Raw genomic sequence first — 23790 nt, 5'->3', positions numbered from 1 at the left:
TCAGAACTCTGAGTCATCTATTTTCTTGGTTGGAAATAATGTACTAATATATTTATCAATTTTTAAAATACAGCCAATAAATACAACATGTGGTTGGAATACAAATCAGCATTTTCATATAAAATATACAGTACCATGTCTTCAATACAACAGAACCAAACATAGATGACATTTTTATATTTCCCCACATCAGGCTGATAATAGATTTTTATTGGTAAATTTAAATTTTTTTACTGGTACGTGATTAAAATGTGTGAATCAGGATTATTAACACTTGTTTACTTCTCAGCTATGACGGATCTTGCTTCTTGCCATCCTTTGAGAGAAGCTTAATTTGTCATGAGCTCATCTTCACACGAGATGTGGCATCTCAGAAATTCCCACCAAACGTAGATCACTGAGGTCATCTTTCTTCCACTACCTTTACCCAGTCTTTGAAACAATGCTAAAATAAATGAGGTCACGGCTCAGCTGCCACTGGCACAGATGTTACATCCATGTCAGGGGTCAAATGGTAAAGATGCCAGGCTAAAAAGTCACTGAAATATTTAAGTGAGCTCCAGCAATGGAATGTTGGACACAAACCACCACCTTAATTCTTGTACAGGCCCAGGACAATTAGAGTGCAAATGAGAAGGGAAGAGAGGTGCTCACTAATGGCGCATACTGTGAGTGTATGAACATGAGCAATCCCTCTAGGAACAGTGAGAATACCGGTTCTAGAAGTATTTGTAGAGCTGCATCTAAGAGAAAACTAATGCATGAAGCCTTCTATTCCATTGTCCTGGTTTTGTTTGGGGTATAGGTAATTTTCTCCCATGTACCTGGTACAGGACAGTGTTTTGGATGCAGGATGAGAATAATGTTGGTAACACACTGATGTTTTGGTTGCTGCTGAGTAGTGCACTGAGCCAAGGACTTTTCAGTATCTCATGCTCTGAACACGAGGAGCTGCACAAGAATCTGGGGAAGGGGGGGAACACCTCTGGGACAGCTGACCAAACTGGCCAAAGGGATATTCCACACCACAGAACATCCATGCCCAGTGTAGAAACTGGGAGGAGATGGCCAAAAGGGACTGATGGCTGCTCAGGGATGGGCCAAGCCTTGGCCAGTGGGTAGTGAGCAATTGCATTGTGCAATACTTGTTGGGGTTTATTCTTCTCTTTTTTCATTACTATTATTATTATATTTTAATATTAGTAGTATTATTATTTGTACTTTGTTTCAATTATTGAATTGCTCTTATCTCAACTCATGCTTTTTCCTGATTATCCTCTCCATCCCACAGGGTGTAGGAGAAGGAGTGAACAACTGTGTGCTTCTGGGGTTAAACCACTACATCCATGAATTGCTGTCTGGGGTTAAACCACTACATCCACAAACTACCCAAGAATACTAGAGACAAAATCAAAGAAAAAGAAAGAAAGTAAATGGCATTTATTATGGCCTATGGCCTGCCTTTCTTCACAAGGCAGGGTAGACTCACACTATCCAAGTTCTTTAAATCTTTACTGACCTCTGTGGATCATACAAACAGCTGAGGTGTCTGACTGAGCTCTGCTGAATCGGATCTACAGATGTTTCAAGCAACTCGTCTGTGTTCTTCCATATGATCTTTATTCCCCCAAGAAGTACCGAATACAATCCATTCAAAATTACACCTGAAATCAGCTATGCCCAGTTCTTTTTGGTTCCATCACAAGATTAGACAATGACTGGGCAATTCGATTTTACTTAGATATAGCCAAAGAAAAGCATTCTCTCTAGATATCTCTACAGCCTAAGTGCAAAAATATGTTAGTAACATTTTCATAACCCCAAATGATTTTTTCTCATGAATGTATAAGTTATATTATAACAATTCCTAAGTTATGAAAAATTGTCAGTAATTATAAACTACTGCACAAAACTGCCATACATGTTTACTTAAACACATTATTAAATGGAGGAATATGCACAATTATTCTTCTTCATATTAACATAAAACAGAGCTTTGCCTCCTTTAGTTTAATATCAGTGGCACTGTGCAATTATCTGAATATATATGGGGGTGTCATCAGAATTTTTCACTCAACTATCAGGAAATGTGAATGCAAGGTCTGCCTACATCACAGACACACTGTCCTCTGCCACAAGTAATCATGTCATGTACTCCTGCCCAACTGATTGGGGCTCACTGAAACAAGACTTTGGCCTTTATTTTTTCTGTTGGAAGACTATTTCTATCAGAGGGTTATTTATTACCTTGCTCCCTTAATAATTAGAGACCTTTCTTCAAATATAGACCTGACCAGTTTATTTATATTTTTTCCTATGTCCACTATTTTTTTTATGTCTTAAAGGAAGTTTCTTCCTCCCCCTCTCCCTTCCAATGACAGCCATGACCTCTGATATCAGGCTTGACTTTGCTAAACAAATAAAATATTTTTTAAATTTCCTCTTCTTTCTTCGTTCATTTCACTATCCTATTATATTTTCACACTTTGCCTGTGCCTGCCTGAATTCACCTTTCATGAACATAATGACCTCAACTGCAAAATATTTCCTTTTCTGTACTGAAAATTTCCACTCTTTTAGCCAAGCTCTGGGGATTGTGCTTATCTTTCTCTTCCCCTCACTCCAGCATATCACACCGGTGGCTCGCCTGTAACTAACACACCCAAGCTTTCCTCTTTGTTTGTTAATCCTTACTGTGTGGCATGCTGATTCTTTTCTATGCTGCTAGCTTTGCGCCATCATCAAACAGTTTAAATACTCCTGCATTTTGGGCTAGCATAAAAAAATCAGATTCTTGGAGGGCCTAGACTGTGCTGCACAAGTAACACCATTTCAGGACTATCTCCCTTCATATCAGTTCAACCTGATGATGCCTCCGTATCGACTGCTGCCAATTCCCACTTTCCCAATGTGCTTCCCAAGAACCAACATATGGATTCTTCACTTGTTTGACCTCTTCTCCACTCCGTAACAGGTGGTTTTATTGATTATCATCTTTACATCATTGGACAGCACCAACCACAGGGCTGGCTTAACTTAACTTAAACAGGCTTAACAACTGTGGAATAAAATCACCAGTTATTTCAACCTACTATTCGTATCCTAGTGCACTACTCTGAGTGTCTTGCCAGTCTCCTTGAGTTGTTAAAAACTAACCCTGAAATACTCTTCATTAATGTAATCCAGAAGAGGAATCTGTTCCTTCGCAACCCGTGTCTGTTGCCCTAGAAGCAGATGCTGCATAGTAGTGGGGTTTAGTACAAGAACTCATTCCCAAGAAGCTGGGGAGATTGTCTCTACACAGAGGGCTGAATCAAGAGTGGATTTTTCCACACTGTCACGACTCATGAAATGGGGTTTTCAATTACAATGCTCAGCACAGAGCAACCTGCCCAGGGAAACCTATGTTCCAATGCTGCCAAGTGATATATGCTCAGCACTGCATTTGTCAAACCATTTCCTCCGCTAAGAGTTCACATGTCAGTCTTGAAAATGGCTTGCTCTTCTACTACCTTTCCTGATGGAAATGTGAAAAGTGCAACTTAGTTCCTTTCACAAAACATCTTGAGCCTCTTGACTCCAAACTGACTGCCTTGTGGGGAAAATCTGCTTTCTAGAGACTTAAAAATGGTGTGACTGTTCTATCGTTATTCGGCGTCACTGGAATATGGAGGTCAAACAGGGAAACAACAATCATTAGATAAAATGTTAAAAGGGGATTGCTGGGTTTAAGGACAGTTTAAAAATGCACTCAGAACCCAGCAATTTCTTTTGTTTTAGCTGGGATTACACTATCAGCTGTTGATGTCTGCAATAGACTCTGCTGTGATAAAATCAAAATTACTGTTCTTTCTGTTACAAACATGCTAAGAATAAATTCCACATGAAGATGGATCAAGAGCACATGAGTAATTCCAGAAATGTACCCAAAAAGCAGCTTTCTGGACTAACTTTGCTGTAAATGCCAGCAACCAAACCCACCCACTGATACCAATTGCACATCTCGGTTTTATCACATCTTAATCAAATCAATAATTATCTTATATAAATCCTAAGGAACATCCTAAGGAACTAGAATTTTATTCTTCACAGGAGCTTAATTCATTGTTTTCTTTCAAACATTTAAGTCTGCCTGCACTTATCTAAGTACACTGTGACCACTAAATCATACAATACATCATCTCTTTGTCAGTATACTAGACAGAGAAGATCCTCTGAGAATATGCTTACGACATAAAGGTCACTCTGAAAGTTGACTAAAGGCATGAATAAAAAATAAAACATTTAGTTAAGCCCTTTGAGGAGACAAGGTTGCCGTTATCCTTCACTATTTAAGCAAGCTCTTCAACTGCTTTTCAAGATTATTGTGACATCAGACAGAGAGTTGAATGGCAGCTCCTGAGTATATATAGAATCAAAGCCAAAATTCAGCTTACTAAAGTTTCAAAAAGTTACGCATCAGTGAGAGATTAAGAATCATTACACACTTGGCAAACTGACCTATTTCCAAACGATGCCGTCACCAGATGATATGTGCAGTGGGCGTATTTTAGCCAACAAAAGCTAGCAAAGTGCCAAGAGCTGCTGAATTTCCTGTTAAGAATTAAGAGCCCCTCCACACACATTTTCCAGCACAATATATGGCCCATCTTTTTGTCAACACAAGTCTTCCTTGAAAAATTAGGGTTGAAAAAAATCACTGGGCACCATTTCTCATGAAAGGTAAGGAAATTAAAGGAAATGAAAGAAGCTACAAAGTAAGACGAGCTGATCTGAGGGTCTCACTGGTTAACATGCTTCTGAAGTAAAGTCCAATTCCAGTTTTCTACTTGGTGCATGAGTACCATGTAAAACAGGACTGCGGAAATGTAAAAGTATGCAAGACAAATGACATTTTATCTTTAGACATAATCATCCCTCATGGGTGTCATCCCTACTTATCAATTAATCACTAGAGCATGAATATCCCAAGACAAGGCTAAAAATGGGATGTAATTTTTCACTAAATATGCCTGAAATAGCCAGTACATTTCACAAAGGAAAAGAAGAGGTTTGTCATCTACTTGGTAGCTGCTTCCCAAGTGCAACTTCACAGAATCTGCATGGAGATCCCTGACACTGACTGCAGTGATGGCTTGTGCCAGTCATCAGCAGAAACCTCAAGGTTTATTTACATGACTGCAAGTGAGTGCATTGCCAGGAGCTAATGAGTTACTGATTTCTGGCTAAATTAAGAGCAACTGAGCAAACAAAGTTCTAGCCATTGCAAATACAGAACAAAATGTATTACCATAACCCCCTTAGTAAAAATGTAACTTGGTGAGCTTCTGAAACTTGGCACTTGAGACTGTAGGAGTGAGCCTACCCTCACTGTCTTAGGCAGTCTAGACAATGTGAAACTTGTAAAAAAAGAAAAAAGTCAGTATTTCCAATCAGCTAGCAAAAACAACAGGCATAGGGAAACAAATCTCTATCTCTGGAGTTCAAAATTCATCTGCCACACAGATGCATAGATCTGGTTTATGAGAGTCTATGTCTTCCAGTACCTGAAAGCAAACTTACTGGTCTGATGGTCAGCTGCTGGTTTATGTTCTGTCTTCTCAGAGTTCCAAGTGAGGTTAGGTAAGCAGCAACCTTTCCAATCATCCTTTTAATGAAAAGCCTACTGCTTTGCCTCACAGTAAAAGTTTGTCTGTCTTGATCTATCAAATGTTGGAAGATTTTTTTATTTTGGCAGAATGAGCAATAAAACACAAGAAAACTCAAGAACTTGACTTTCCTTATTTAGATACCCACAGGGAAAAATACTAAGTTCACATATCAATCTTGTGTTTTGCTTAATAGGAAAAAGACACACTACCTGTTCAAGGGCTCTCAAAGAAAAAGGCAGTTGAAGAAGCTGTAAAGTCATTAGTAGGAAAAGATCAAAATTCTACCACAAAAACCAGTTTGATTTCTTCTGAGTGTACAGCCTATCTGCTTTTGTACACAACAATGCTACTAGACCTGTTACCTTGACCATGCCACTGCTTTTGAGTTTCAACTCCTAAAACCAAATGAAAACAGAGGAATGTCTTTAGGACACGGCATCCCAGTAATTCTCAGTCGCATATTTAGAAGAAACTGGAAATAAAAAGGACAATCTTTTTTTAAGGAGGAAAATCCATGAACTCTTTTTTTAGCAGGGCAAACAAGGAAAATCAAGACTCAAAAAAAGTTACTACTGGTTTTCTAAGAAATCATACTGATACTTTTTATTATGATTTAAATATAAATTGGTCAATGCTAAAAATCTAAAATTGACACCTAGTTATCACCATGCATTTGGTTTCCATCACTAAACTTTGAAATTATGGCACATTAATGAAATAAACTTCTAAGATCAAAGTAGAAATCATGAATGAACCACAGAAAGATAATTTGATTTTGATTTTTCTCCCTGTGAATGACCAGAGTCTGATTCTGCTTACACTGTTAACTACACAGGTTTCAATTATTTAATGAGGACAAAATCAAAACTGGCCCATTAGCCAGTAAGACAGTGCTACACCTAGCAAAGAGTAAGACAACAAACCTAATATGGCCAACTTAGAACAAAGATGAACAGCTGAGGTAACTGATGAAATACAAAACCTTCTGGCCAATTTTGATTACACCAGGAAAGTTGCCAGGGCAGTTTAATATACCCAGAGTTAGACATTTAAAATAAAAAAAAAAAAAAATAGATACATACTAACAGCTTCCCCCACCATCCCCCTCCCCAGAAACAAAATATGAGTCAAAATCTCAAAACTGCACTTTAGTCCTTAAAATTTTGCTGTCTTCATGATGCCCAGAGTGGTCCCTGAGAGAAGTGCATAAGAGTCCCTAAACTACACTGCTCAGCAAAGAGAAATATAAAATTGACAATACAAAACAAAATTACCAAGCATTATCAAGAAGCTGAGATGCAGGTACACAATGAGCAGTGGGGAGGGATGGTCCAAGGAGACAGGCAGCTGCTTCCCTACACCATGTCTGTAGTACAGAGTACTACTGCAAGAAGGGTGTTGCAGCCTACTTAAATCTATGAATAAATCTGTCTTGAGAACACGAATCACAGCATAAATATCAGCACCCTTCTGAGACACGCAATTCTTGCAACCACTCTTCCATCTGTGATTCTTTTCATTTAAAATTCTGTAAATGAAGAGCAATAGCCTACAAAAGCCATTGTTAGGTCATTTAGTTCCTACAGAAATTTGCATCTCAGTTACCTAATTGGAATCCCACAACTGTCACTTGTGAATACCCTTCTCCGGTAATTTTGTTCAGACAGCAACCATATAAAAGATTGTCAGAAAAGCTTCTGAATTATTAAAATACAGTTTTTAAATAAAGGCAAAATGCAAAAACTAACTTTCCAATCCAGGTTGTCCTACCCACTGCTCCTAAGGAGACAGTATCAAGATTGTTGCTAAACACTGAAAAATAATTTCCTATCTAAAGAATAACATGGAGATCTTTACTTAAAACAAGTATTACAATATAGTGAATGATTAAAGACATTATTTCCTAAACGAATGGTCAGCATTTGTACATGGAATCTTGCATTAAAATGAAGAAGCCCAGCACACACATTTACTCTGTTGAAGAAAACACTAGTACTTGTACTTAAATCACTAAGATTGTAGACTTTCATAAATTAGTCCAGATCGAACCATGTTCAAAGTCTGGACATCTCTCAAAACATAACAACCTGCATCCAAAAGCATTAACAAATATCTGTTTCAATCTATAAACTGTACTGAACATACTTAAAATTAGTACTTCTCAAAAGGCTTGTAACACTTGCTCTTTTACATCTCTCATGTTACATAACAGCTCTTAGAAATAAAAAGTGCAGGACAGTATCAAACAGTCTTTGTGCTTTCCTAATTTGTCTACATGACAGTTACCTTCTTCTTGGCAAAATTCCTTAATATAAATGTACAGGCTTGCATATTTGTCCTGAATACCAAGCTACTGCATGTATTATGAAAGATGTGTGTAGCTGGTAACACTTTGCCCAATACACCTCAGGGAAATAAACAAATAACACAGCTACAATATATAATGTAATACTTACTATTTATATGTTTCTGAACGAATGTATTCAAAAACATGAGATACTCCCAGCTGGAACTGATCAGCAATAGGGGTAACCCAGGGATTGTTCTCTGCTTTGAAGACTTGTTTTTGACCAGTCAAATCCAAATTACCTGAAAGGGAATAAACAAAACACCAAATGAAAAATATTTGAAACATGAAAAATTTGAAAGAAATACCTTGCTGTGAATGTAAAAACTTTTTATTCATTTCAGAGAGTGCAACTGTAATAACAGCAAATATTTCAGTCTCAGCAAAGAGAAGGAGGACAAAGTAGTTCCCACCATGATAGATGCAGTTCCACTCTTACTTGTTTCAGTGCTGCTACACACTGCAAAGCAGGGTTGAACTATGCCCACTTATTTATTAAATTATTTTTAAGTGTGACTTGATAATGCATCTGCTCAGTATCTCCACTATGATCTGCAGGAATGAAAGGAGAGTGATTCTCTGGTAGAAGTCTGCTCTGCTGAAGCTTGGCATTGCAAAGCAGTCTTCAATCCCTGCTCCAGGGGCTTTATGCGTTCCCAGTGCCCAGCACATTTTCTGCACCAAGATCCTGCTCTGATCTGTGGTTGGAGTGACACACACTCACAAACGCAGACAGACAACTCCATTCCTGTAATATGGCAGTTTTACTGATTCTTGACAGAAGATGTAAGAGATCTGTCATGGGCTTGCTCAGGGCTTTTTTATTCATTTTGCAGAAGTCTACCGCCCGAGCCCAAAACCAGCCTGTGCTCCACTCAAACTCTTCATGACTATGGATACAAAGGGCTGAATTCCAGGATAGCCTAGCCATTGAAATATTTTCTTGTGTTCTTTAAATTAAGAAATCTGTAGCGTATTTTCAATTTTTTTGGTGAATTTTACAATGAAGAGAGGCCTACCATTCCCCCATAAATCGACAATAACTAAACCACAATAAGCTAAAATAATCTTTAACTATGGGGAACAAAGCAAAAAATATTTACAGGGTTTTGAAGACTGACTGAGCCAAGCTGCTGATGAAATCTGAAATCAACCTGACACCACAGTTTTCCAAAATGAAAGGGTCTGTGCAAGTGCAGGCAAGGGGAGCTGCTTCAAGCCCTGTGCTCACTGCTCACTTTGGCTGCACATTCTGCGTGACAGCTAATCCTTGGCGTATTCCTCTCTGTAAAAGGGGTTAACACAATTAAAGACAGGCCATTATACGGTGTGAAAAGATGCCAAGCATCTCATCCCAGCCTATCACGGAGTCAGGAGTCACAGTTACCTTAACAAGCTCATCTGCCAGCTGTCTGTGGCAGGCTGGCCTGAGCTCACCGCGGCAGGAGCATCCCCCACCGCTGGCAGTCAGGCGGCAGCCGCCCGCCGCCACACGCTTCAGTGCGCCTCGTCTGCTTTATTAGGGGACTCGGCAGCCCTGTCCTAACAAGGATCAGGAAAAAGGATTAAGTACTGTGACAAAGAGGACCTAATAAGCTAGAAAGCAGCGTGTCTAAATCTGTGCCGGCTGAAGGTGCGGGCTGGCGCTCTCACCACCCAGATCTCACACGGAGGCTGCTGGGGAAGCCGGCCAGAGAGGCAATTAGCCCTAACCCTCCGACCGGGGCTGCTGGGAACATTATCTATCACTCAGGGGCTTGCTTTGCAATTGCAAACTGGATTTCCCATTTTATTACCTGCAAAAAATGCTGCTCTCCACAACTACCAACACTGCAAGCACTCTGAATGGGGCATCAAGGTAAAATGATCAATCTGTGTATACTAAAAAAAAACCAGTTAAATTTGTGGAGGCAAGATTGGCCCCATCACAGGTCAAGTTCAATGCTGCTTATAGGAATAAGTCACATGTGCTCAAAATCTCAATATCTGGGGTCTCAGTGGAATCCTCTTGTCCCAAGTTGTGTTAGAAATTCACCATCCAGGGAAGGCTGCAGCATGTTTCCATTCCTACAGTACAGTGTGCACACTTCCATTTCAAAGACCACATGGCCCATTTAAATGTAATTAATTGCAATAATTAATTGTAACTCTACTATGGCCAAAGGAATCTTACAGCAAACTCAAGACTGCTCAAGCAGAATAACCTGTAGACCCCCATGCCAATGTACTACCTTTATTTTCCTCTGTCTTCTCTTTTTTCCTAAAACATACTGGAGGCAGGTACAAATATTTCATTTCACCTTCAGAGGGAAGCAGAGGCCCTAATTAATCTAACTAGAGGAAACTGGGGTGCACAAAAATTCAGCATCCGCACCAAAATCCACCCCTCCCTGCCCAGGACGTCCTTCTGGGAGCCTTGCCAGCAGCAGCTGGCCTGGCAGCCCATTCCACTGGCCACCTAGAGATGGAGTGAGAGCCTAGGGATTTGAAGTGAAGAATTTAATCAAGCGTGGTAGTGAGAAAGGGAACAACTTGTCTGCCCTCATAGCAAGCACCAGGTTCTCTGCAGGTGAGTGAAGGAGGGCTGCCCTACAGAAGGCAGGAAGGACAGGGCAACCAGGGCTTTAAAAACTTTGCCGTTGGGTACCAAATTTTCCATGTGGAAATGAAGGATAGAAATAGGCAGAAAAATAAGCAGGATAAGAAGTTACAGGAAGAGTTCCCCACCTCATCAAAACTAAGAAATGGAGTCTAACCCTCCTGATGCAAGGCAAGCCATTTGAGCACAAAGAAGCCACATAACCAAAAGTGAGACAGAAGGGAAATGTGTCTCTTTTGCATCACCATACAGTGCTTGGGGCCATATCCTGGCGTCCTTGCTGTGCTTACAGCTAAAAAATCCATGAATCAAAGGCATACATACCTAATTCTAGTCTGGTCGCAGGACAGCCAGGAGTCCCAAGCAAAAGGCCAAAGTCTCAGTAACATCTCAGGAATAGTATGTGCTGAGGCAGCCAAACACTCAGAAGCACTGCATGGACCCTTCTGCTGCAGCGCAGAAGACAAATCCAGCAGTGTGGAAGAGATGATCACACTTGCCTGAAGCAATGGCTCTGGCACCAGGCTCTTCACAGGAGCGCCGAGCAACCGGACACCTTACACATGTGTCCCTGTCCCCCAACCCCAAAAGCCTCCTTGCCTAGGTGATTTTTTTGTGGCAACACCATGTTAGAAAATGCTTTTATTCCACCCCTGCAGCACTAGAGCCAGGGAAAAAGTCACAGCAGACGCACCTTCATGCATATTGTTTAATAGCAGCATCAGCAGAACACTGTCCCCAGGGCTTTCAGAAATTTATATACTGTTCTGCTACAGAGATCACATCAAATCCCTCAGATACTTTTAGTAAGCAAAATACAGAATTACCTCTAGTAACACTCCAGCACCGAAGATTCAATCACAAAATATATTAGGATAGGAGACTGCATTGGTGATTGCTGTTTTGTTCTACATGCACATCTACCTATTAAAAATATTTATAATTTCTGTAATTTGGCATAATTGTTCCACTAAAATTGTATTTCTTCCTTATGGACTTAAAGTTCTTGCTATTTTGTCATACTGAAAGAGATCAGCTCCACTGAAAGGCATCACAGTCATATGCCTCTGGGAAGTGAGGAGGAACAGGCCACCTTCAAGGCTAGACAGCACAGTCCCTTTCCTAGGGCACAGAAATGTTATTTAAATTATTTCTGAGTGCTTCTAAAATTATTCTAATAACTCATCAAAACTATACATCCCAGAACCCAGGTTTAACATGCTTAAAGAACCTTCTAACTTTTTTTACTCTATCTTGAGTAAATATAAATTTCCAAGAAAGAAGACTGCAAAGTGGACACTGCTGCTACCAGTAAGTGGACACTAAAAAGAGAACAGAATCTGGAAGAGGGAAGAGCAGAGATCTAACAGCTGACTGCTGTGGACAACCTGCACAGAATGACCAAAAGCCTTCTAAGAGGAGCCATCTGTGTCATCTTAGAAATGCCTGATCTTGGCATTTTTATTTCTGTCTCAGCACTCACAGTATCTAAAGATGATCTTGAACCCTTAAGTTTGATTGGATCCTTGTGATTTAACTTCTTTGTTTACCCCACCTCAAAATCAAATTTCTCCTAATGCCCAACTACTCCGCTGTGCACACCTAAAAACTGTCTACTGCCCAAATCTCTTATTAGCTACCACCTGGGAGCTATATTGAATAGATCTACATCAAAACTCTTGAGAATTCAAGTGCAAAATCAAAGTGTGCATATTTTTAATTTTAACGTGTTCTAACTTAGGTCATCCATTAACAAAAAATACTATTTTTCACTTCGTAAACTGACAGCATCTACAGCCATGGGTGGGCAGAAAGGCCACCTCATATAACAGTGGGCACACCTCATCCTGAGAGATATTTAAATGATAAGACACCTACACTTTCCTGTCTCAATTGATCTATCCTGCACTTGAGCTAAAACATTATCATTAATGTTTCTTTTGTTTCCTGCAATTCTGTTGAAATAAAAAGTGGTTTGTGAGAACATTCACGTTTCGCTCAAATGCCTCCAACGGTCAGGAAAGAGCTTAGAATAGAAAATCAAACGCTGCCTCCCACAGTGGTGTTTGCAGAGAGTGTCAGAGCCAGTAATAATATTACCCATCACCTTGGCCAAGTGTGTCTTCAGACCTCCCAGGCTACTTCTGTCCATTAGACCTAGCCTGCAAGCACCCCTTATGGATACAGCTATAAGCCCCTCATCCTCTTGTGACGGATGATATACAAAGTGTGTAATATTTACCCAAAGGATGTATATTGGAGTAAGGCATGACTAGTGTAGGTAGGCATTACTTCAATGCATACATAAGGAAACAACGAACACACACCTGGCTTGTCCTTTTCACTTGAATGCCCCCTGGCAACACTTTAAATACTTCCAAAAATTAAAAGGTGAAATTAAGTAATTAAACAACTCTGACATTTGAGAACTGAACATTGGCATTCAGCATAAGAAACGTGATCCCAGCTCTAAAATGCCAGTTCAACGCTTCTTTGTAATGGTTTAAATTCATCCCCAGTGGAGCTTCATTAAAATCAATGGATATAATTTTTAGCTTGTATACTGTTGAGTTTCATATCTGTGCCCTGTTAGTCTGACTCCCCTCCCAGCCTAGACTCCACCAACCTCAAGGAGAGTCCTCAAGCAGTAACACATCCCTTTCAGCAATTCCTTTTAAGACTGCAATTCAAACGTTCTTTCCCTTTACAACACAAAGGTCTTACTCTGTCGTACATATAACAGGAGGAACAAAATTAGTTTTAGTAATTTATTTAGATATAAATACCTTTGAATCCTGTTTTATTAAATGCTAAGTAAGGGATCGATCCACTGCACTAAATTTAAACTTAGGTTGTACGCAAAAATATGTCTGTCCTGGCTTGTTTTAGATTTGCTTTACACACTACAGGGCTTATAATTTTTATTACTTTTGTGGCATTTGCTTTGTCTCAATAGAGAGAGAGATTGTTTAAAGTGTGAGGGCAGAAGAAATATAATGACTGTTATGACATGAAAAGGATACCAAAGCAATAATTGTGAATGATGTTTTAATACCTATGTAAAAAAATGAAAATATACACTCATTTCTATGCCACAAAGTATTATCAAAAGACAATGATTTTTACCCCAATCTTAAGCACATGTAAGACTGTGCACCAGTAACTCATACCATTCCTATAAACAGGTAAGATCCTTTCTGCTTTGAGGACGCAGCACTTTTGAAGGATTAGTAACAGAAGACAGTAGATTTAAACAATATTTATAAAGGAGCAGTAAGAAAACAACGAGCAAAGTCTTCTTGTACCTAAGTGCAGTGTGACTCAATCTCTTTGGAACTGGCAGAAATGTTCACGGCAATATTCAGTATGATAAAGAAATCTACATCTCCACAACATATGTCAAAAATACAGATTTGCTTACTGATGAGCTCCTATGCACTAAGAGAGAACAACTAAGTTTAGTAAATCTAAAACTAGACTGAAATGCCTCCAAAAGATCAATACCAGCAACACTTCTGTCCTCTTACCCCTACAACCTTATACTGAAGAAGGTCCAACAGTACCACTTCAAGTCACTAGCTCTTCTGAGAACCCTGAAATAGCATTTGTGGTGGTTCTACATAATATGGGAAAAGGTTCAAGTCTCAGATAATAAGAAATCAGATTCAGTACATGAGAATAAACAAGACATCCCAGAGCATCCATCACACAGAAGCAGGCTGGAAGTCCTCCCCTGGCTCCTCTCCTAACCACACAGATGGGAATGCCTGCAGTCTCCCCTGTGAGTGTTAGACAGGAAGCTAGACAGGAAGCCCCAAGGTAAGAGAAGGCTGAGGGAGCAATCTGAAAGTCAAACACAGAGGCCAAAGTCCATCCTCAGTTTTACAATTACTTTCAGGGAGTTAAAACAGGTTTACAACACCACATGTTATTCTTACAACTTCTTAGATGCACATGATGATTTCCAATGACGAGTTCGGAGATGAGACCCCAACTTCAGCATTGACCTGAACACATACTACAGTAAATCTGTGTCAGTTCAATAACTGAACAGCTTGCAAACACATTTCAAACAGAAAAACATCTGGTCTGAAAAACATCAGGAGATGGAGATTCTGCCAGTTGTGTCTTGTTCTAATGGTTCATCGTTATCAAAATACATTCTTTACTTCCAAGCTGAACTAAGCTGACTTATTTCTCAAACACTGCTGCTCCCTCTGCCCATCTACAAGGGAGAAAACCACCTGTGCTCTTCTTCTCATGGAGTGAGGATCAGCAGCAAGTGTTCTCTCACTCTTTACTTTGATAGGTTAAATAGTCTGATTATATTTGATCCCACAGTAGCTACTCCATTTGCTTCACCTCTTAGTAAGAGGAACATAGCTGAAATAAATCAAGTAAAAACAGACCAAATAAATCTTGAATTCTTTACCCTTGATGTAAATGTGAAGTGTTACAGGGCAAACTGGTATTGCCTCAGCTACAGCTATTACAATTGTATGAGAAGAGAATTTTACCCTCCGGCATGTTTCATAGGAGAGAGTTTAAAACAAAGTGAATGTAGTCCTGAGATGTTTATACAAAATTTCAGCATCAAAGCAAAGGTCAGCCAGAATCTTTATACCAAAGTGTAATGGAAAGTCTGAGACTTCAGAATGTGTCAGGACTGAAGATGAAGCCTGGGAAAGAGAAGAGGATGGATGAAATGCTGAACTACAACCTTAAACCACACTTCAGGTATTAAATACAGACAGATTATAGCCCTAACCTGGCTGGGCAAACTCACATTTCCACATTCAGGTGGCAGGAGGAGAGGTTAACTCTCTAGGAACAAGGAGAGAGCCTTGGAAACTTCTACCATCACAATACACAACAAAGCAGACCTCCCCAGGAGAACTAGTAGAAAGAGGAAATAATAATAACATTCACATATGAAAGTAATAAAACAGGAACTTATTTAATGCAGCACACAAGGTACTCCTCACCTAACAACACTCTGCTAATGGCTTGTACTGCCACATGACAAATCAGGCTGTTTCAACAACTGAACTCCACCACACACAGCTCTCAGGTACCAGAGCACCATTGTCTTGGTAGCTAAGAGGAAAGGCAGAGGGACAAGCACTAACAGAAATTCAAGAAATTACTTCAAAATGTACTTACAAAATGTATTTTTAAAAACACATTCTAAAAATCTTTATTTATTACTTACAACTTGAATAAATTAATTTCTCCTACATCCCTCAGGTAAGAGCAAGACCATTTACTTATGAAAACCTACAAGTACTAAGTTTCACTGATTTCTTTCTTTGAAAGGTGACACGTTGTGCTGGAAATACCATTTCCTTCAGTGCTCTGTGTAACAAATGTCCAGTGCTGACTAGGATCCCAAGGGGCAGACCAACAGTCTCCACTAAGTGTTCCCAGTGAAGAAACCCAAGAAACACACTACGCAGCAGATGGCTTTTGGAACAAAGGAAATTAACGTGATGTCAAAGTAGTTTAACATCAAAGACACTTTAATGGTACAGGAAGTATTACAGGCTTAGAGGATCAGCATCCCAATTTATTTTGAAATATATTGCACATTTTTTCCAGCATCAGAAACTCCCCTGAGATTCTCAATTACATGGGAATTCAACAGAGCATTCTCTCTTTGAAGGGTCCCTATCAGACCAAAATCTAGTTAATTTAAAAAAATTACTTCAAAAAAGACTCACTGTATTGCTTTTGCCCTGCACCTTTGAAACTTCCATTCAAACACAGGTTGCCAAGTACTCAGAAGAGCGAAACCACCTTCAAGTACTATGAAACACATAAAATGAACCAAATATAACGACAAATTTAACATTTGCTCAGACTGGCTCTAATTACAGTACTCTTACCTACTACAGCTCTGACACAACAGATGAAGTATCTGCTGACAGAAACATCGTTATTATGTTGATGGTACTTGTAATCAGAGAACAGTCAACATGAGGAGAACCCACACACACACTGTAGTTATCTGAGAAATGACTGTAGAACTTACATATTTTAAAAAGTAATTCAAGATCAAATCTGAGTCTTGGAAAGTTTGGCAAGAATTACAGCAGTGTCCATCAAGTACTTTGCATTCAGCCGGGTTTCTAACTATACAACAAGTGGTGGGGTGTAGGGTGCAGTGGTTTTAGAATATTTTTAGAATATGCACAGATTTTCAGAAAAGCTTTTCTATATAAATAATCTCTCCATAACCTATCTTGTTACTTACATGTTTTTTATTGTTTCTTGACTGATAACTGCTATATCAGCAGTCCTAGAAAACAAGTTATTTTGTTTATCCACTTTTACCTTAGTTCCAAAATCAGAAACATGCCTTTTTTTTTTTTTTTTTTAATTATAAGATATCAATTAGTTGTTCCAGTGCTCAGAACTGTTGTCCAAAGAGCTCCAGTGTTCTGGCTTCCAACAAGCACCAATAAATGACCTGTATTGTGAGTGTGAGCAGTGCTGTGTTGTGACACAGGCAGGGTGCAGTGACGGTTTATACTAAAATAAGAAAAGTTTGGCATTTACATCAACTAGTGGAAAGTTTCCAACATTTGGAAAGGAAATATCTTTTGTAAAGTAAGTGATTCTTATGTTTGCACATGCCTGTTATAATTACCTGAGTAAACAGTTATTTCAATTAATATTTACTTGAACAAACAACTGCAGCTACTACTTTGCGTAATATAATATTAATTCACAAATTCTAAAATAATTTCAAAAGCCTAAATTTTAAAAGGTCTTCCTGTGATGGAAATACTGAGGCTTTTAGCACAATTCCTTGAACTTTGTATTTAAAGCCAATCCTTTATCCACAGAAGATAATTTAGCTATTCAAAACCAAAAATTTATTAGAAAGAATTACTTGGTTATTCTGATACACAAATTAAATTTACAAAACGTTTCATGCTCCTTAAAAAGGAACATGATTACTAGGGCCATTAAGATTTTTTTTTAAACAGGGCTTGAATTTTCTACTTTTCCAGTATGGACTAACGTTATAGTTTTGATAGTGTATCTCTTCACCTGAGGAAATAATTTGATAAACTAGGACAATATTGAACAGCAACTTATGAGCCATTGATGCCAAATTCAATTTTGCAAAAGGAGGATGGTAATTGGGAATGTATTCTTAGAAACCACTGTTCTTCCACATGCATAAACAGGACCAAACCATGTGTGTGCACACACGTGTTAGCAGCAGGGTAGTGCACCCAGGCAACATTAGAATGTGGGCGTTAAAAATCATACCAATTGTTTTCACATCAGAAATGCAAACATACAGATAAGCTAGTTACATTCTCTGGGTGGTTATTTAGCTACATCTTGGTGAGTACTCTGCACCATATACTCCTCTTACACTCCTGATTCTCCTGAGAAAATCTTTTACCTTTTATATGGGTCCACCCAGACGACAAACAATGAACTTAAAACACCATCACTGATGTGACTAATTGCATCTACCATTTTATATGGTTCTTGTTTCTAGTTTACTTTCTTTCCAAACCGTTCTTATTGTTAAATGGTCAGAACACACAAAGCGACAGATTTAGTGCCTCCTTGGCAATTTATATAACTGACTGCAACTCTGTTGTTGCAGTGAATCATGATTTATTTGTCTCGCAATGCGGCACATAACCTTTTAAATGCTGGGGAAAAAAATGCCAGTGCCTCTTTAAAGTTTATATATGACTGCCCACCACCATTTCTCATGAATGGGGTTTTGAGAGACAAATGATAAAAACAAGCTGCAAATTCCACTCACCTACTCCCAGCCATTTCCTGTGTTCATCACTCACATGTACTGTATTTACAGAATAGCACCTCACTCAGGGACCAATGCAGTCTTTCAGTCCTTTCATTTCCTCCTGGGCAGGAATATTTTTCTTAAATTAGCAGTAGGAATTCTCTGCTAAACACAACAGAGGATAACAGCAATCTCCCCAAGCCCTGTACTGGTGCCACCTCAATCACATCGGGTGACATTACGAGCTAACTGTAGGAGGCTATTTATTGGTATCTCCACTCCAAAGCTGTGACCTCGAGGCCTGTCTGTGGCCTTTTTCATACCCTATTCTTCATTCCTTCTTCTGCACTTATTTACATCACCTTTAAAAAACAGTTTAATGTAACACATACATCCTTCTCATCATTCAATTGCGCACATCTCCACGGTAAATGAACATCCAATGACTCACTGCTGTCCACCAGAGCCTGAACTAAGCCAGTCAAAAGCCTTCAGCACCTTTAATTATGAAAGTGATAATGAGAGAGAAAAGATTGTTTACTTTGAATGGAACAGGAGCAGCTCCAATTAATGCAGATAGGACCAGCTCACTGAAAAGCTATTTATCCAAAACGCACACCAAGAAGTATTTGGATAGTTCTGAGTACATTATAATTCAATTTTAAAAATTTAGGAGGGAGAACTCGGACAGCAGACAAAGTTCACTCTCCCTCAGATGGTGACTATGGCATTAGCAGTCCATGCAGTAGGTTGTAACCCCCTCATGCCACCTTTCACTGGCAGGCTTTAAAATTGTCTCCGAAGGGGTGCTTCTCTAAACTGCCCTGGTTTACAGAAGGGAAACCAGGACCAGAGAGTCACTCTTGCCTATGGCCTGTTCCCTGATCTCAAACAAGCCTTCCAAATCCTAGTCTGGTGTTCCAGTTCCTAACGTGTGCCCAGATGTTTAATAAACAAGCAGAAAATTGTTTTCCACATTAAATATGCCTGCAAGTTGCACAAATTAAAAATGTGGACTTCAGTATAATGTTCTCTGGAAATACATGCCAAAATCTATTTTAAAAATTTGAGATGGTTCTAGCATTATCCACAGCATAGATCTCAACAGAAATGGCAACTAATTACAAATGAGGATCTTGAGTAAAACTGTAAAATGAAACATTCATCAATTAATATATGAAATGAAAAGTAGAATTTACAAAATACCTTATGAGCAATAATGAAGAGAGGTAACAAGAACTTAGCTGTGTCAGTGAACCTCACCTTTATTAACTGGGGCAGAATTACAAGTCCTTTTTTTACCAGACTGTGATATTGTTCTAAAATGCAAAGAAATGCTTAGAGAAAAAAATTTCCCTTAGCCATCTTGAATTTTACAGGTTAATACAAAATAAATATTGAGAATTTTATTTCAAACATTTCCATTTGGGATGGATTTTGATAGTAAAACCATTCAATGGGGATTTGTTGCTATGCTTGTAAGGCAGCAGCATGTTTAGAATATTTAATTAGCCAAAGAAGGTGGTTAGACTCAGTGCACTATTCATCTTCCACGTTCTGAAAAAAATCCTGAAAGCTATAATTTAGGAAGCTACAGAAAATTACGTTTACAGACACTACATGCTTCTGAAATGTTGTTGCTGTTGCAAGAATTGATAAATAAATATGACTTTGACCAAAACCTAAGGAAAGTATACCTGTGGCAAGACATAAACATCTGAAATTGAAGAAAAGAGAGCAACTTTCATCCACTAGTGGTATAGGGAAAAGTCAAAAAAACCCATATTGGGCAAACAAATAAGAGTCAAACAAATAACTTCCCCAATTCACAGAAGCACATTGCTCCATAAAACAAAAAGCATTCATTGCATACTGTCACATTAAAATACACAGGGTCAATGGGTCAAAGCAAGTTCTTGTGAAAACAAGTAATTTTACTTTATCATGCTAATTTATATCCCTATCCTTCTGAGTTTTGGGAAGTATTACATGGAAGGTACCAGCAGAAACAAAGAAGTTTCCCCAAAAGCTTTCAAAAACAGGTTAATTGACACAACTACATTATTCCCAATGAAAATAATTTTTTTTTTAAATTTTAAGATTAGAAACCAGTTTCTGGCTTGGGGTGAACAGGAACCATGCCCATCACATAAAATGCAAATTCATCAAAATCAATACCTGAGTTTCAAAGAAGAACTCCTACTCCATAGTATTCAGATGTACAGTATCACAAATTCAAATTACATCAACCAGCTCCATTGCTTTAAGTTAAAGAGCTGTCAGCTCCCTAAGAAAAGCTATCAAATTGAAAACCAAAAAAATCCTCCCACTTATCTGTATTTCACTCTATTTGATTAAACTTCCACTTTGTATAGGCACAGTCACTAAGAAGCCACTTATGCTATTGTCATTTTTGCTTAATATAATTTTGGCTAATCTAAATAGTGTTATCAAAACCCAGTGAAAGATAAGAATGGGTTTGCTGACCCTGTATTTATGAGACATTATATAAAGTAAGGTGCTATATACAAATTGGCAATCAGGTGTACTAATACACAAGAAAAATGCAACATGTAATAAAATAATAAAACAAAACTTATGTCATCTTCTGGCTTCTCTCGCATATCCAGGAGTGCAGTGGAGGAGTGTAAAAGTGAGTTTTTCTCAGGAGAAAGTAAATATTAGCATATATGATGACTTAAGCATAATTTCAGAGGAAATACAGTTCATCATCATCATTATTAGTCAAATAAATAAATGATCATCCATAATCTTACCCAGTTCTGGGGGCAGCACAGTAAGACGATTTCCCTGGATATGCAGTTCCTTAAGCTGGGTGAGCTCACCAATTTCTTTAGGCAGTGATACCAGGTCATTGTCTCTAAGACTCAGCTAAGAGCAAATATAAATTCAGTCAGAACAATTTTCGGTTACCATAAAGCAGCCCAAAAGAGAGCTCTGCCCCCAACTTTCTTCTGAATGCTCAATTCTTCCAGTTTATTTACAAGTGTCTTCTGGTAAACAAGAAATAGTTCCATGTGTACTGCTCTATTCCTGCAAACCTACCCTACTACTCCTCAAATTGACTGGATTCCATTCCTACAAGTGTTGCAAAAGTGAATTGATTTTCCAAGAATTTAGATAAATTACTTACTATCTGCAACTTTGTGAGCTTCCCAATATCTGGCGGCAGCATTTCAAAATCGTTGTCACTTAGATAGAGTGCACGAAGGGTGGCTGCAAATTAAATAGCAATATATAAACAGGGTGGCATATAACCCAACCATTTGAGGTCTAATCAATAAAAAGGAGTCAGGTTTGATTAATAACCCTGACTTGGTGAAAAGCCTTTGACATACCCAGGGCTCACAATAATAACAAGCAGGTCAAACTTAGATTTACTGGCTTATTATATTGTTGGTGAGTTCAGGAAAACATCTATATTCAAAAGGACTAGCACAATTAACAATTTCTGCAACAGCAGACTCTGGCAGATTCTGGCAAATAGCCCGTATGCTCAGATAGGAGAATACAGTCATTACTCTTTATTACCCCTGATTCTTATTTATTACATCAATTTGCATCCTAAACAGACATTAAAAATTTCTGAGTTTTTTCAACAAATATACAGCTATGTTAAGCTCTATAAAAACCACACTTGGAAAGAGATCTGAAATGAAATACAGAAGACTCCAATAGTATAATTTGTAATTTTCATGCCAAGTCTCAATGAAATTAATCAAAGAAAGATGACCCAGCACAAGTATGCAGCTTGCTATTATTGAACAAGCATACATGACAGTTGGAAAAAGGAATTAAAATGGAGACTCACAAAGAACTGTCAGGTGCAGCAGGAGAGAAGGTGGTCAGATCAGCAAAACCTCTCCTTCTCACCAGAGGAGATCCCATTTGTCTTACGTAGTTCACTCCTCCTCTTCTCGTTTCACTAAATGTGACCATTTTTAATAATGCTGACTTAAAGATTTCCCTGTGCCAGGTTACAATCACAACATCCCTCAGAGCAGCACTCCTCCTCTCCCCTTGCCTGTCACTTTGATGCTGAATGCACTGATCCTGGAGCCACTTCAGCATAGTACACGGAAAAGCAGAATCACTGAAATCCAGAAAGTGCCAGAATTCAAGTTGCTTAGGCAACCATAATGCAGCCCTTTTGCACATATGCATTACAATACCTTTCTGTCAACCCTCTGGGTATATATTTTTAACATACGCAAAGGTCAGCTTAGCTCTACCATTCCTCTGCCAAGCTTTGTATCCTTAGCATATGTTTTAATGTACTGGACACCTCAACACCCACAGGCTGTTAAAACTATTTTAGTAATGATCTATGAAGAATACATTCTTTTTCAGACTCAACAAACAACAGTTGTGTTGCAAAATGGTTTATTTTTCCCTGAGGCTTGCAACCCTCCATGATGTTTTAATTGAGTATGGGACCCAAGGAATTATTACTGAGAAGAAAACTAATATACCATTACTAAGCAAGTCTGCTTGTATCCAAAGGTGTCAGATAACAGTATATATCCGTGATAAATATTGCCATGCCATGCAGAAATATTCAAGATATATTAAAAGAAAAACATAAATATTGGGAAAAAAAATCTGTATTTGTATTTTGGTCTGCATCAAATAAATTTCAACAGCAAAGAGCAAAGCACCATATCCTGAAGATTTGTAGAGTTCTTAGAAAAGTTTCTTACTCAGATAGAAGAAGTTTCCTGGTAGGGAATTTTCATTTAAGTTGTTGTAAGTCAAGTCAAGAACTTCTAGTGCTGGTAGAGAGCCAAATCCCCTTGGCAAGGTGTTTAACCTGTTCATGCTGTAAGTAAAGGGAAAAAAAAGAATATGACATCAGTATTCACTCCACCTAATAAGAATAATACGGGTTACAAGGATTTTGTTCGGTTTTTTCCTTTTTTTTCCCTTAAAAAATTTAATATATGCCAAGATTTCCTCTTGTTTTGAAAAGGCTTTGACGCTCCAGGATACTGAGCAAGTCTTTTGCAATGCAGACCTTTTTATAACCTCTCATTCCCATAAATATACTCAAAACTTATGCACTCTCAAGGGATCCTGTCTGTTACGTCAATCAGCAGCCATGCCTGAAACATGAAGCACAAGGGAGAGAGGTGTCACAATGCCATGCCCAGCTTTAACAGCATTCCATGGAGAAAGCTGGTCCTTGGTAGATGACTTCTAGCTAAACTACAAATTACCCTTTTGCACATCATGTTGACCATTTTTCATTCTGCCATGTAGTTCTTCATCACGATACCAAATACAAAGGGGAACACCTCAAGTGCACAGTATTTATGTTCATTGATAACTGCTGCTCAAACCTCTTCCTAAGAACAGCAAATCTGTGTCACTACAAAACTATTGATCCACAAGGAGC

At 38.6% G+C, this 23790-nt stretch overlaps 1 protein-coding gene across 1 annotated transcript in view; it reads right to left on the bottom strand.

The window, feature by feature from the left end:
- RSU1 (Ras suppressor protein 1) overlaps window positions 1-23790 on the bottom strand; it is a 103806-nt gene that overhangs the window by 55078 nt on the left and 24938 nt on the right. Inside the window, exons 5-8 of the mRNA XM_038126786.1 lie at window positions 23096-23214; window positions 21529-21611; window positions 21152-21266; window positions 8108-8240 (exon numbers count right to left, since the gene is read on the bottom strand). Of these exons, the coding sequence (XP_037982714.1) occupies window positions 8108-8240; window positions 21152-21266; window positions 21529-21611; window positions 23096-23214 (450 nt within the window). The remainder of the gene's footprint in view (window positions 1-8107; window positions 8241-21151; window positions 21267-21528; window positions 21612-23095; window positions 23215-23790) is intronic.

Source organism: Motacilla alba, chromosome 2 (genome assembly GCF_015832195.1).
Source record: "Motacilla alba alba isolate MOTALB_02 chromosome 2, Motacilla_alba_V1.0_pri, whole genome shotgun sequence".
Classification (NCBI taxonomy): Eukaryota; Metazoa; Chordata; class Aves; order Passeriformes; family Motacillidae; genus Motacilla; species Motacilla alba.
Note: the sequence above shows the minus strand (reverse complement) of the source record. Positions and strands in the feature narration are given on the sequence as shown.